Source organism: Watersipora subatra, chromosome 2, assembly GCF_963576615.1.
Source record: "Watersipora subatra chromosome 2, tzWatSuba1.1, whole genome shotgun sequence".
Lineage (NCBI taxonomy): Eukaryota > Metazoa > Bryozoa > Gymnolaemata > Cheilostomatida > Watersiporidae > Watersipora > Watersipora subatra.
Genome location: NC_088709.1, coordinates 51,306,861 through 51,322,705, shown reverse-complemented (window position 1 = coordinate 51,322,705; position 15,845 = coordinate 51,306,861). Strand labels below are relative to the sequence as shown.

Below are 15,845 nucleotides of genomic sequence, written 5' to 3'. Positions count from 1 at the left end.
CAGTCAAGCTGGTATAACTTACCTAGTGTACATCTAAACAGTCTAGCTGGTGTAACTTACCTAGTGCACATCTAAACAGTCTAGCTGGTATAAATTACCTAGAGCACATCTAAACAGTCTAGCTGGTATAAATTACCTAGTGTACATCTAAACAGTCTAGCTGGTATAACTTACCTAGTGTACATCTAAACAGTCTAGCTGGTGTAACTTACCTAGAGCACATTTAAACAGTCTAGCTGGTATAAATTACCTAGAGCACATTTAAACAGTCTGGCTGGTATAACTTACCTAGAGCACATCTAAACAGTCTAGCTGGTATAACTTACCTAGTGTACATCTAAACAGTCTAGCTGGTATAACTTACCTAGAGCACATCTAAACAGTCTAGCTGGTATAAATTACCTAGAGCACATCTAAACAGTCTAGCTGGTATAACTTACCTAGTGTACATCTAAACAGTCTAGCTGCTATAACTTACCTAGTGTACATCTAAACAGTCTAGCTGGTATAACTTACCTAGAGCACATCTAAACAGTCTAGCTGGTATAAATTACCTAGAGCACATCTAAACAGTCTAGCTGGTATAACTTACCTAGTGTACATCTAAACAGTCTAGCTGGTATAACTTACCTAGAGCACATCTAAACAGTCTAGCTGGTATAAATTACCTAGAGCACATCTAAACAGTCTAGCTGGTATAACTTACCTAGAGCACATCTAAACAGTCTATCTGGTATAACTTACCTAGAGCACATCTAAACAGTCTAGCTGGTATAACTTACCTAGAGCACATTTAAACAGTCTAGCTGGTACAACTTACCTAGAGCACATCTAAACAGTCTAGCTGGTATAAATTACCTATTGTACATCTAAACAGTCTAGCTGGTATAACTTACCTAATGTACATCTAAACAGTCTAGCTGGTATAAATTACCTAGTGTACATCTAAACAGTCTAGCTGGTATAACTTACCTAGAGCACATCTAAACAGTCTAGCTGGTATAACTTACCTAGAGCACATTTAAACAGTCTAGCTGGTATAACTTACCTAGAGCACATCTAAACAGTCTAGCTGGTATAAATTACCTATTGTACATCTAAACAGTCTAGCTGGTATAACTTACCTAGTGTACATCTAAACAGTCTAGCTGGTATAAATTACCTATTGTACATCTAAACAGTCTAGCTGGTATAACTTACCTAGTGTACATATAAACAGTCTAGCTGGTATAACTTACCTAGTGTACATCTAAACAGTCTAGCTGGTATAACTTACCTAGAGCACATCTAAACAGTCTAGCTGGTATAACTTACCTAGTGTACATCTAAACAGTCGAGCTGGTATAAATTACCTAGTGTACATCTAAACAGTCTAGCTGGTATAACTTACCTAGTGTACATCTAAACAGTCTAGCTGGTATAACTTACATAGTGTAAATTTAAACAGTCTAGCTGGTATAAATTACCTAGAGCACATCTAAACAGTCTAGCTGGTATAACTTACCTAGTGTACATCTAAACAGTCTAGCTGCTATAACTTACCTAGTGTACATCTAAACAGTCTAGCTGGTATAAATTACCTATTGTACATCTAAACAGTCTAGCTGGTATAACTTACCTAGTGTACATCTAAACAGTCTAGCTGGTATAACTTACCTATTGTACATCTAAACAGTCTAGCTGGTATAAATTACCTAGAGTACATCTAAACAGTCTAGCTGGTGTAACTTACCTAGAGCACATATAAACAGTCTAGCTGGTATAACTTACCTAGAGCACATCTAAAAAGTCTAGCTGGTATAACTTATCTAGTGTACATCTAAACAGTCTAGCTGGTATAAATTACCTAGTGTACATCTAAACAGTCTAGCTGGTGTAACTTACCTAGAGCACATCTAAACAGTCTAGCTGGTATAAATTACCTAGTGTACATCTAAACAGTCTGGCTGGTATAATTTACCTAGAGCACATCTAAACAGTCTAGCTGGTATAAATTACCTAGTGTACATCTAAACAGTCTAGCTGGTATAACTTACCTAGCGTACATCTAAACAGTCTAGCTGGTATAAATTACCTAGTGTACATCTAAACAGTCTAGCTGGTATAAATTACATAGTGTACATCTAAACAGTCTAGCTGGCATAACTTACCTAGTGTACATCTAAACAGTCTAGCTGGTATAAATTACCTAGAGCACATTTAAACAGTCTAGCTGGTATAACTTACCTAGTGTACATCTAAACAGTCTAGCTGGTGTAACTTACCTAGTGTACATCTAAACAGTCTAGCTGGTATAAATTACCTAGAGCACATCTAAACAGTCTAGCTGGTATAACTTACCTAGAGCACATCTAAACAGTCTAGCTGGTATAACTTACCTAGTGTACATCTAAACAGTCTAGCTGCTATAACTTACCTAGTGTACATCTAAACAGTCTAGCTGCTATAACTTACCTAGTGTACATCTAAACAGTCTAGCTGGTATAACTTACCTAGTGTACATTTAAACAGTCTAGCTAGTATAAATTACCTAGAGCACATCTAAACAGTCTAGCTGGTATAACTTACCTAGTGTACATCTAAACAGTCTAGCTGGTATAAATTACCTAGTGTACATCTAAACAGTCTAGCTGGTATAAATTACCTAGTGTACATCTAAATAGTCTAGCTGGTATAACTTACCTAGTGTACATCTAAACAGTCTAGCTGGTATAACTTACCTAGTGTACATATAAACAGTCTAGCTGGTGTAACTTACCTAGAGCACATATAAACAGTCTAGCTGGTATAACTTACCTAGAGCACATCTAAAAAGTCTAGCTGGTATAACTTATCTAGTGTACATCTAAACAGTCTAGCTGGTATAAATTACCTAGTGTACATCTAAACAGTCTAGCTGGTGTAACTTACCTAGAGCACATCTAAACAGTCTAGCTGGTATAAATTACCTAGTGTACATCTAAACAGTCTGGCTGGTATAACTTACCTAGTGTACATCTAAACAGTCTGGCTGGTATAAATTACCTAGTGTACATCTAAACAGTCTAGCTGGTGTAACTTACCTAGAGCACATCTAAACAGTCTAGCTGGTATAAATTACCTAGAGCACATCTAAACAGTCTAGCTGGTATAAATTACCTAGAGCACATCTAAACAGTCTAGCTGGTATAACTTACCTAGAGCACATCTAAACAGTCTAGCTGGTATAACTTACCTAGAGCACATCTAAACAGTCTAGCTGGTATAACTTACCTAGAGCACATTTAAACAGTCTAGCTGGTATAACTTACCTAGAGCACATCTAAACAGTCTAGCTGGTATAAATTACCTATTGTACATCTAAACAGTCTAGCTGGTATAACTTACCTAGTGTACATCTAAACAGTCTAGCTGGTATAACTTACCTATTGTACATCTAAACAGTCTAGCTGGTATAAATTACCTAGAGTACATCTAAACAGTCTAGCTGGTGTAACTTACCTAGAGCACATATAAACAGTCTAGCTGGTATAACTTACCTAGAGCACATCTAAACAGTCTAGTTGGTATAAATTACCTAGTGTACATCTAAACAGTTTAGCTGGTATAAATTACCTAGTGTACATCTAAACAGTCTAGCTGGTATAACTTACCTAGTGTACATATAAACAGTCTAGCTGGTGTAACTTACCTAGAGCACATATAAACAGTCTAGCTGGTATAACTTACCTAGAGCACATCTAAAAAGTCTAGCTGGTATAACTTATCTAGTGTACATCTAAACAGTCTAGCTGGTATAAATTACCTAGTGTACATCTAAACAGTCTAGCTGGTGTAACTTACCTAGAGCACATCTAAACAGTCTAGCTGGTATAAATTACCTAGTGTACATCTAAACAGTCTAGCTGATATAAATTACATAGTGTACATCTAAACCGTCTAGCTGGTATAACTTACCTAGTGTACATCTAAACAGTCTAGCTGGTAGAACTTACCTAGTGTACATCTAAACAGTCTAGCTGGTATAACTTACCTAGAGCACATCTAAACAGTCTAGCTGGTATAAATTACCTAGTGTACATCTAAACAGTCTAGCTGGTATAATTTACCTAGTGTACATCTAAACAGTCTAGCTGGTATAAATTACCTAGTGTACATCTAAACAGTCTAGCTGGTATAAATTACCTAGAGCACATCTAAACAGTCTAGCTGGTATAAATTACCTAGTGTACATCTAAACAGTCTAGCTGGTATAACTTACCTAGTGTACATCTAAACAGTCTAGCTGGTATAAATTACCTAGTGTACATCTAAACAGTCTAGCTGGTATAAATTACCTAGTGTACATCTAAACAGTCTAGCTGGTATAAATTACATAGTGTACATCTAAACAGTCTAGCTGGCATAACTTACCTAGTGTACATCTAAACAGTCTAGCTGGTATAAATTACCTAGAGCACATTTAAACAGTCTAGCTGGTATAACTTACCTAGTGTACATCTAAACAGTCTAGCTGGTGTAACTTACCTAGTGTACATCTAAACAGTCTAGCTGGCATAACTTACCTAGTGTACATCTAAACAGTCTAGCTGGTATAAATTACCTAGAGCACATTTAAACAGTCTAGCTGGTATAACTTACCTAGTGTACATCTAAACAGTCTAGCTGGTATAAATTACCTAGTGTACATCTAAACAGTCTAGCTGGTATAAATTACCTAGAGCACATCTAAACAGTCTAGCTGGTATAACTTACCTAGTGTACATCTAAACAGTCTAGCTGCTATAACTTACGTAGTGTACATCTAAACAGTCTAGCTGGTATAACTTACCTAGAACACATCTAAACAGTCTAGCTGGTATAAATTACCTAGAGCACATCTAAACAGTCTAGCTGGTATAAATTACCTAGAGCACATTTAAACAGTCTAGCTGGTATAACTTACCTAGTGTACATCTAAACAGTCTAGCTGGTATAACTTACCTTGTGTACATCTAAACAGTCTAGCTGGTATAAATTACCTAGTGTACATCTAAACAGTCTGGCTGGTATAACTTACCTAGAGCACATCTAAACAGTCTAGCTGGTATAAATTACCTAGTGTACATCTAAACAGTCTAGCTGGTATAACTTACCTAGCGTACATCTAAACAGTCTAGCTGGTATAAATTACCTAGTGTACATCTAAACAGTCTAGCTGGTATAAATTACATAGTGTACATCTAAACAGTCTAGCTGGCATAACTTACCTAGTGTACATCTAAACAGTCTAGCTGGTATAAATTACCTAGAGCACATTTAAACAGTCTAGCTGGTATAACTTACCTAGTGTACATCTAAACAGTCTAGCTGGTGTAACTTACCTAGTGTACATCTAAACAGTCTAGCTGGTATAAATTACCTAGAGCACATCTAAACAGTCTAGCTGGTATAACTTACCTAGAGCACATCTAAACAGTCTAGCTGGTATAACTTACCTAGTGTACATCTAAACAGTCTAGCTGCTATAACTTACCTAGTGTACATCTAAACAGTCTAGCTGCTATAACTTACCTAGTGTACATCTAAACAGTCTAGCTGGTATAACTTACCTAGTGTACATTTAAACAGTCTAGCTGGTATAAATTACCTAGAGCACATCTAAACAGTCTAGCTGGTATAACTTACCTAGTGTACATCTAAACAGTCTAGCTGGTATAAATTACCTAGTGTACATCTAAACAGTCTAGCTGGTATAAATTACCTAGTGTACATCTAAACAGTCTAGCTGGTATAACTTACCTAGTGTACATCTAAACAGTCTAGCTGGTATAACTTACCTAGTGTACATATAAACAGTCTAGCTGGTGTAACTTACCTAGAGCACATATAAACAGTCTAGCTGGTATAACTTACCTAGAGCACATCTAAAAAGTCTAGCTGGTATAACTTATCTAGTGTACATCTAAACAGTCTAGCTGGTATAAATTACCTAGTGTACATCTAAACAGTCTAGCTGGTGTAACTTACCTAGAGCACATCTAAACAGTCTAGCTGGTATAAATTACCTAGTGTACATCTAAACAGTCTGGCTGGTATAACTTACCTAGTGTACATCTAAACAGTCTGGCTGGTATAAATTACCTAGTGTACATCTAAACAGTTTAGCTGGTGTAACTTACCTAGAGCACATCTAAACAGTCTAGCTGGTATAAATTACTTAGAGCACATCTAAACAGTCTAGCTGGTATAAATTACCTAGAGCACATCTAAACAGTCTAGCTGGTATAACTTACCTAGAGCACATCTAAACAGTCTAGCTGGTATAACTTACCTAGAGCACATCTAAACAGTCTAGCTGGTATAACTTACCTAGAGCACATTTAAACAGTCTAGCTGGTATAACTTACCTAGAGCACATCTAAACAGTCTAGTTGGTATAAATTACCTAGTGTACATCTAAACAGTCTAGCTGGTATAACTTACCTAGTGTACATCTAAACAGTCTAGCTGGTATAACTTACCTATTGTACATCTAAACAGTCTAGCTGGTATAAATTACCTAGAGTACATCTAAACAGTCTAGCTGGTGTAACTTACCTAGAGCACATATAAACAGTCTAGCTGGTATAACTTACCTAGAGCACATCTAAACAGTCTAGTTGGTATAAATTACCTAGTGTACATCTAAACAGTCTAGCTGGTATAAATTACCTAGTGTACATCTAAACAGTCTAGCTGGTATAACTTACCTAGTGTACATATAAACAGTCTAGCTGGTGTAACTTACCTAGAGCACATATAAACAGTCTAGCTGGTATAACTTACCTAGAGCACATCTAAAAAGTCTAGCTGGTATAACTTATCTAGTGTACATCTAAACAGTCTAGCTGGTATAAATTACCTAGTGTACATCTAAACAGTCTAGCTGGTGTAACTTACCTAGAGCACATCTAAACAGTCTAGCTGGTATAAATTACCTAGTGTACATCTAAACAGTCTAGCTGATATAAATTACATAGTGTACATCTAAACCGTCTAGCTGGTATAACTTACCTAGTGTACATCTAAACAGTCTAGCTGGTAGAACTTACCTAGTGTACATCTAAACAGTCTAGCTGGTATAACTTACCTAGAGCACATCTAAACAGTCTAGCTGGTATAAATTACCTAGTGTACATCTAAACAGTCTAGCTGGTATAACTTACCTAGTGTACATCTAAACAGTCTAGCTGGTATAAATTACCTAGTGTACATCTAAACAGTCTAGCTGGTATAAATTACCTAGAGCACATCTAAACAGTCTAGCTGGTATAAATTACCTAGTGTACATCTAAACAGTCTAGCTGGTATAACTTACCTAGTGTACATCTAAACAGTCTAGCTGGTATAAATTACCTAGTGTACATCTAAACAGTCTAGCTGGTATAAATTACCTAGTGTACATCTAAACAGTCTAGCTGGTATAAATTACATAGTGTACATCTAAACAGTCTAGCTGGCATAACTTACCTAGTGTACATCTAAACAGTCTAGCTGGTATAAATTACCTAGAGCACATTTAAACAGTCTAGCTGGTATAACTTACCTAGTGTACATCTAAACAGTCTAGCTGGTGTAACTTACCTAGTGTACATCTAAACAGTCTAGCTGGCATAACTTACCTAGTGTAAATCTAAACAGTCTAGCTGGTATAAATTACCTAGAGCACATTTAAACAGTCTAGCTGGTATAACTTACCTAGTGTACATCTAAACAGTCTAGCTGGTATAAATTACCTAGTGTACATCTAAACAGTCTAGCTGGTATAAATTACCTAGAGCACATCTAAACAGTCTAGCTGGTATAACTTACCTAGTGTACATCTAAACAGTCTAGCTGCTATAACTTACGTAGTGTACATCTAAACAGTCTAGCTGGTATAACTTACCTAGAACACATCTAAACAGTCTAGCTGGTATAAATTACCTAGAGCACATCTAAACAGTCAAGCTGGTATAAATTACCTAGAGCACATTTAAACAGTCTAGCTGGTATAACTTACCTAGTGTACATCTAAACAGTCTAGCTGGTATAACTTACCTTGTGTACATCTAAACAGTCTAGCTGGTATAAATTACCTAGTGTACATCTAAACAGTCTGGCTGGTATAACTTACCTAGAGCACATCTAAACAGTCTAGCTGGTATAAATTACCTAGTGTACATCTAAACAGTCTAGCTGGTATAACTTACCTAGCGTACATCTAAACAGTCTAGCTGGTATAAATTACCTAGTGTACATCTAAACAGTCTAGCTGGTATAAATTACATAGTGTACATCTAAACAGTCTAGCTGGCATAACTTACCTAGTGTACATCTAAACAGTCTAGCTGGTATAAATTACCTAGAGCACATTTAAACAGTCTAGCTGGTATAACTTACCTAGTGTACATCTAAACAGTCTAGCTGGTGTAACTTACCTAGTGTACATCTAAACAGTCTAGCTGGTATAAATTACCTAGAGCACATCTAAACAGTCTAGCTGGTATAACTTACCTAGAGCACATCTAAACAGTCTAGCTGGTATAACTTACCTAGTGTACATCTAAACAGTCTAGCTGCTATAACTTACCTAGTGTACATCTAAACAGTCTAGCTGCTATAACTTACCTAGTGTACATCTAAACAGTCTAGCTGGTATAACTTACCTAGTGTACATTTAAACAGTCTAGCTGGTATAAATTACCTAGAGCACATCTAAACAGTCTAGCTGGTATAACTTACCTAGTGTACATCTAAACAGTCTAGCTGGTATAAATTACCTAGTGTACATCTAAACAGTCTAGCTGGTATAAATTACCTAGTGTACATCTAAACAGTCTAGCTGGTATAACTTACCTAGTGTACATCTAAACAGTCTAGCTGGTATAACTTACCTAGTGTACATATAAACAGTCTAGCTGGTGTAACTTACCTAGAGCACATATAAACAGTCTAGCTGGTATAACTTACCTAGAGCACATCTAAAAAGTCTAGCTGGTATAACTTATCTAGTGTACATCTAAACAGTCTAGCTGGTATAAATTACCTAGTGTACATCTAAACAGTCTAGCTGGTGTAACTTACCTAGAGCACATCTAAACAGTCTAGCTGGTATAAATTACCTAGTGTACATCTAAACAGTCTGGCTGGTATAACTTACCTAGTGTACATCTAAACAGTCTGGCTGGTATAAATTACCTAGTGTACATCTAAACAGTTTAGCTGGTGTAACTTACCTAGAGCACATCTAAACAGTCTAGCTGGTATAAATTACCTAGAGCACATCTAAACAGTCTAGCTGGTATAAATTACCTAGAGCACATCTAAACAGTCTAGCTGGTATAACTTACCTAGAGCACATCTAAACAGTCTAGCTGGTATAACTTACCTAGAGCACATCTAAACAGTCTAGCTGGTATAACTTACCTAGAGCACATTTAAACAGTCTAGCTGGTATAACTTACCTAGAGCACATCTAAACAGTCTAGCTGGTATAAATTACCTATTGTACATCTAAACAGTCTAGCTGGTATAACTTACCTAGTGTACATCTAAACAGTCTAGCTGGTATAACTTACCTATTGTACATCTAAACAGTCTAGCTGGTATAAATTACCTAGAGTACATCTAAACAGTCTAGCTGGTGTAACTTACCTAGAGCACATATAAACAGTCTAGCTGGTATAACTTACCTAGAGCACATCTAAACAGTCTAGTTGGTATAAATTACCTAGTGTACATCTAAACAGTCTAGCTGGTATAAATTACCTAGTGTACATCTAAACAGTCTAGCTGGTATAACTTACCTAGTGTACATATAAACAGTCTAGCTGGTGTAACTTACCTAGAGCACATATAAACAGTCTAGCTAGTATAACTTACCTAGTGTACATCTAAACAGTCTAGCTGGTATAAATTACCTAGAGCACATCTAAAAAGTCTAGCTGGTATAACTTATCTAGTGTACATCTAAACAGTCTAGCTGGTATAAATTACCTAGTGTACATCTAAACAGTCTAGCTGGTGTAACTTACCTAGAGCACATCTAAACAGTCTAGCTGGTATAAATTACCTAGTGTACATCTAAACAGTCTAGCTGATATAAATTACATAGTGTACATCTAAACCGTCTAGCTGGTATAACTTACCTAGTGTACATCTAAACAGTCTAGCTGGTAGAACTTACCTAGTGTACATCTAAACAGTCTAGCTGGTATAACTTACCTAGAGCACATCTAAACAGTCTAGCTGGTATAAATTACCTAGTGTACATCTAAACAGTCTAGCTGGTATAACTTACCTAGTGTACATCTAAACAGTCTAGCTGGTATAAATTACCTAGTGTACATCTAAACAGTCTAGCTGGTATAAATTACCTAGAGCACATCTAAACAGTCTAGCTGGTATAAATTACCTAGTGTACATCTAAACAGTCTAGCTGGTATAAATTACCTAGTGTACATCTAAACAGTCTAGCTGGTATAAATTACCTAGTGTACATCTAAACAGTCTAGCTGGTATAACTTACCTAGTGTACATCTAAACAGTCTAGCTGGTATAACTTACCTATTGTACATCTAAACAGTCTAGCTGGTATAAATTACCTAGAGTACATCTAAACAGTCTAGCTGGTGTAACTTACCTAGAGCACATATAAACAGTCTAGCTGGTATAACTTACCTAGAGCACATCTAAACAGTCTAGTTGGTATAAATTACCTAGTGTACATCTAAACAGTCTAGCTGGTATAAATTACCTAGTGTACATCTAAACAGTCTAGCTGGTATAACTTACCTAGTGTACATATAAACAGTCTAGCTGGTGTAACTTACCTAGAGCACATATAAACAGTCTAGCTGGTATAACTTACCTAGAGCACATCTAAAAAGTCTAGCTGGTATAACTTATCTAGTGTACATCTAAACAGTCTAGCTGGTATAAATTACCTAGTGTACATCTAAACAGTCTAGCTGGTGTAACTTACCTAGAGCACATCTAAACAGTCTAGCTGGTATAAATTACCTAGTGTACATCTAAACAGTCTAGCTGATATAAATTACATAGTGTACATCTAAACCGTCTAGCTGGTATAACTTACCTAGTGTACATCTAAACAGTCTAGCTGGTAGAACTTACCTATTGTACATCTAAACAGTCTAGCTGGTATAACTTACCTAGAGCACATCTAAACAGTCTAGCTGGTATAAATTACCTAGTGTACATCTAAACAGTCTAGCTGGTATAACTTACCTAGTGTACATCTAAACAGTCTAGCTGGTATAAATTACCTAGTGTACATCTAAACAGTCTAGCTGGTATAAATTACCTAGAGCACATCTAAACAGTCTAGCTGGTATAAATTACCTAGTGTACATCTAAACAGTCTAGCTGGTATAACTTACCTAGTGTACATCTAAACAGTCTAGCTGGTATAAATTACCTAGTGTACATCTAAACAGTCTAGCTGGTATAAATTACCTAGTGTACATCTAAACAGTCTAGCTGGTATAAATTACATAGTGTACATCTAAACAGTCTAGCTGGCATAACTTACCTAGTGTACATCTAAACAGTCTAGCTGGTATAAATTACCTAGAGCACATTTAAACAGTCTAGCTGGTATAACTTACCTAGTGTACATCTAAACAGTCTAGCTGGTGTAACTTACCTAGTGTACATCTAAACAGTCTAGCTGGCATAACTTACCTAGTGTACATCTAAACAGTCTAGCTGGTATAAATTACCTAGAGCACATTTAAACAGTCTAGCTGGTATAACTTACCTAGTGTACATCTAAACAGTCTAGCTGGTATAAATTACCTAGTGTACATCTAAACAGTCTAGCTGGTATAAATTACCTAGAGCACATCTAAACAGTCTAGCTGGTATAATTTACCTAGTGTACAACTAAACAGTCTGGCTGGTATAACTTACCTAGTGTACATCTAAACAGTCTAGCTGCTATAACTTACCTAGTGTACATCTAAACAGTCTAGCTGGTATAACTTACCTAGAACACATCTAAACAGTCTAGCTGGTATAAATTACCTAGAGCACATCTAAACAGTCTAGCTGGTATAAATTACCTAGAGCACATTTAAACAGTCTAGCTGGTATAACTTACCTAGTGTACATCTAAACAGTCTAGCTGGTATAACTTACCTAGTGTACAACTAAACAGTCTAGCTGGTATAACTTACCTAGTGTACATCTAAACAGTCTAGCTGCTATAACTTACCTAGTGTACATCTAAACAGTCTAGCTGGTATAACTTACCTAGAACACATCTAAACAGTCTAGCTGGTATAAATTACCTAGAGCACATCTAAACAGTCTAGCTGGTATAAATTACCTAGAGCACATTTAAACAGTCTAGCTGGTATAACTTACCTAGTGTACATCTAAACAGTCTAGCTGGTATAACTTACCTTGTGTACATCTAAACAGTCTAGCTGGTATAAATTACCTAGTGTACATCTAAACAGTCTAGCTGGTATAACTTACCTAGTGTACATCTAAACAGTCTAGCTGGTATAAATTACCTAGAGCACATATAAACAGTCTAGCTGGTATAAATTGCCTAGTGTACATCTAAACAGTCTAGCTGATATAACTTGCCTAGTGTAAATCTAAACAGTCTAGCTGGTACAGCTTACCTAGTGTACATCTAAACAGTCTAACTGGCATAACTTACCTAGTGTACATCTAAACAGTCTAGTTGGTATAACTTACCTAGCATACATCTAAACAGTCTGGCTGGTATAATTTACCTAGTGTACATCTAAAGAGTCTAGCTGGTATAAATTACATAGTGTACATCTAAACAGTCTAGCTGGTATAACTTACCTAGTGTACATCTAAACAGTCTAGCTGGTATAAATTACCTAGTGTACATCTAAACAGTCTAGCTGGTATAAATTACATAGTGTACATCTAAACAGTCTAGCTGGCATAACTTACCTAGTGTACATCTAAACAGTCTAGCTGGTATAAATTACCTAGAGCACATTTAAACAGTCTAGCTGGTATAACTTACCTAGTGTACATCTAAACAGTCTAGCTGGTATAAATTACCTAGAGCACATATAAACAGTCTAGCTGGTATAACTTACCTAGAGCACATCTAAACAGTCTAGTTGGTATAAATTACCTAGTGTACATCTAAACAGTCTAGCTGGTATAAATTACCTAGTGTACATCTAAACAGTCTAGCTGGTATAACTTACCTAGTGTACATATAAACAGTCTAGCTGGTGTAACTTACCTAGAGCACATATAAACAGTCTAGCTGGTATAACTTACCTAGAGCACATCTAAAAAGTCTAGCTGGTATAACTTATCTAGTGTACATCTAAACAGTCTAGCTGGTATAAATTACCTAGTGTACATCTAAACAGTCTAGCTGGTGTAACTTACCTAGAGCACATCTAAACAGTCTAGCTGGTATAAATTACCTAGTGTACATCTAAACAGTCTAGCTGATATAAATTACATAGTGTACATCTAAACCGTCTAGCTGGTATAACTTACCTAGTGTACATCTAAACAGTCTAGCTGGTAGAACTTACCTATTGTACATCTAAACAGTCTAGCTGGTATAACTTACCTAGAGCACATCTAAACAGTCTAGCTGGTATAAATTACCTAGTGTACATCTAAACAGTCTAGCTGGTATAACTTACCTAGTGTACATCTAAACAGTCTAGCTGGTATAAATTACATAGTGTACATCTAAACAGTCTAGCTGGCATAACTTACCTAGTGTACATCTAAACAGTCTAGCTGGTATAAATTACCTAGAGCACATTTAAACAGTCTAGCTGGTATAACTTACCTAGTGTACATCTAAACAGTCTAGCTGGTGTAACTTACCTAGTGTACATCTAAACAGTCTAGCTGGCATAACTTACCTAGTGTACATCTAAACAGTCTAGCTGGTATAAATTACCTAGAGCACATTTAAACAGTCTAGCTGGTATAACTTACCTAGTGTACATCTAAACAGTCTAGCTGGTATAAATTACCTAGTGTACATCTAAACAGTCTAGCTGGTATAAATTACCTAGAGCACATCTAAACAGTCTAGCTGGTATAATTTACCTAGTGTACAACTAAACAGTCTGGCTGGTATAACTTACCTAGTGTACATCTAAACAGTCTAGCTGCTATAACTTACCTAGTGTACATCTAAACAGTCTAGCTGGTATAACTTACCTAGAACACATCTAAACAGTCTAGCTGGTATAAATTACCTAGAGCACATCTAAACAGTCTAGCTGGTATAAATTACCTAGAGCACATTTAAACAGTCTAGCTGGTATAACTTACCTAGTGTACATCTAAACAGTCTAGCTGGTATAACTTACCTAGTGTACAACTAAACAGTCTAGCTGGTATAACTTACCTAGTGTACATCTAAACAGTCTAGCTGCTATAACTTACCTAGTGTACATCTAAACAGTCTAGCTGGTATAACTTACCTAGAACACATCTAAACAGTCTAGCTGGTATAAATTACCTAGAGCACATCTAAACAGTCTAGCTGGTATAAATTACCTAGAGCACATTTAAACAGTCTAGCTGGTATAACTTACCTAGTGTACATCTAAACAGTCTAGCTGGTATAACTTACCTTGTGTACATCTAAACAGTCTAGCTGGTATAAATTACCTAGTGTACATCTAAACAGTCTAGCTGGTATAACTTACCTAGTGTACATCTAAACAGTCTAGCTGGTATAAATTACCTAGAGCACATATAAACAGTCTAGCTGGTATAAATTGCCTAGTGTACATCTAAACAGTCTAGCTGATATAACTTGCCTAGTGTAAATCTAAACAGTCTAGCTGGTACAGCTTACCTAGTGTACATCTAAACAGTCTAACTGGCATAACTTACCTAGTGTACATCTAAACAGTCTAGTTGGTATAACTTACCTAGCATACATCTAAACAGTCTGGCTGGTATAATTTACCTAGTGTACATCTAAAGAGTCTAGCTGGTATAAATTACATAGTGTACATCTAAACAGTCTAGCTGGTATAACTTACCTAGTGTACATCTAAACAGTCTAGCTGGTATAAATTACATAGTGTACATCTAAACAGTCTAGCTGGTATAACTTACCTAGTAACATACCTATAACTTACCTAGCGTGACCTCATTAAGCAAGAGCAATCCAACATTCTTCGTTTTTGTTGGAAAGCAATAATTGGCACTTTTACTGGCGCAATCAGCGAAATAGACCCCCTTCCCAAACTATGAGGCAAAACGAAATGCAAAAAAGTAAAGTGACTATCAAAAGCAGATAAACAGCAGACAACATGAGGTTACATAAGTAAATTTAGAAGGTAAAATTGGATATTAACATTAATAGCAAATGAGACATTGCTAGATAAGATATTAACGGCTATTTGAAGCTCAAATGGGTCTCTTCTACTTCTGGGAGACTGCAACAACTTTAGATAGCTGAACACTGAGCTACCGGTAGGGTTACACCTTATAATGTACCGTACCCTATAGTAAATTAAAACAATCACACCTGTATAATATGGCAACTTCATCCATATCCAGTTACTAGTGTAACACAAATCTTTGTCATGGCCTCAACAAAACTGTCATTTACTCACCACGTAGCCTGTAACAGGCGCCTCCGGGGGTGCAATTCTCAGTCCTTTAGCCAGAATTCTAACCCAGTTGGTAAGCCTGGAGCCATGCCAGAGCAGCATTCTACACAATATGTGCCAGTACAGGTTAGACCGAAAATGATGAGCTCACATAGCCATATGAATGGGTCACCATTCACGTAATACATAGACATGAATTAGACATCATGCATGTAATACATAGACATAGAGTTGAGT

The 15,845-nt window shown here is 36.4% G+C and overlaps 1 protein-coding gene across 1 annotated transcript in view; it reads right to left on the bottom strand.

Moving 5' to 3' along the window:
• The window catches only part of LOC137386844 (poly [ADP-ribose] polymerase 2-like), a 149,654-nt gene that overhangs the window by 15,059 nt on the left and 118,750 nt on the right, over positions 1-15,845 (bottom strand). The window contains exons 12-13 of the mRNA XM_068073010.1: positions 15,612-15,711; positions 15,132-15,240 (exon numbers count right to left, since the gene is read on the bottom strand). Coding sequence (XP_067929111.1) covers positions 15,132-15,240; positions 15,612-15,711 — 209 coding nt within the window. The remainder of the gene's footprint in view (positions 1-15,131; positions 15,241-15,611; positions 15,712-15,845) is intronic.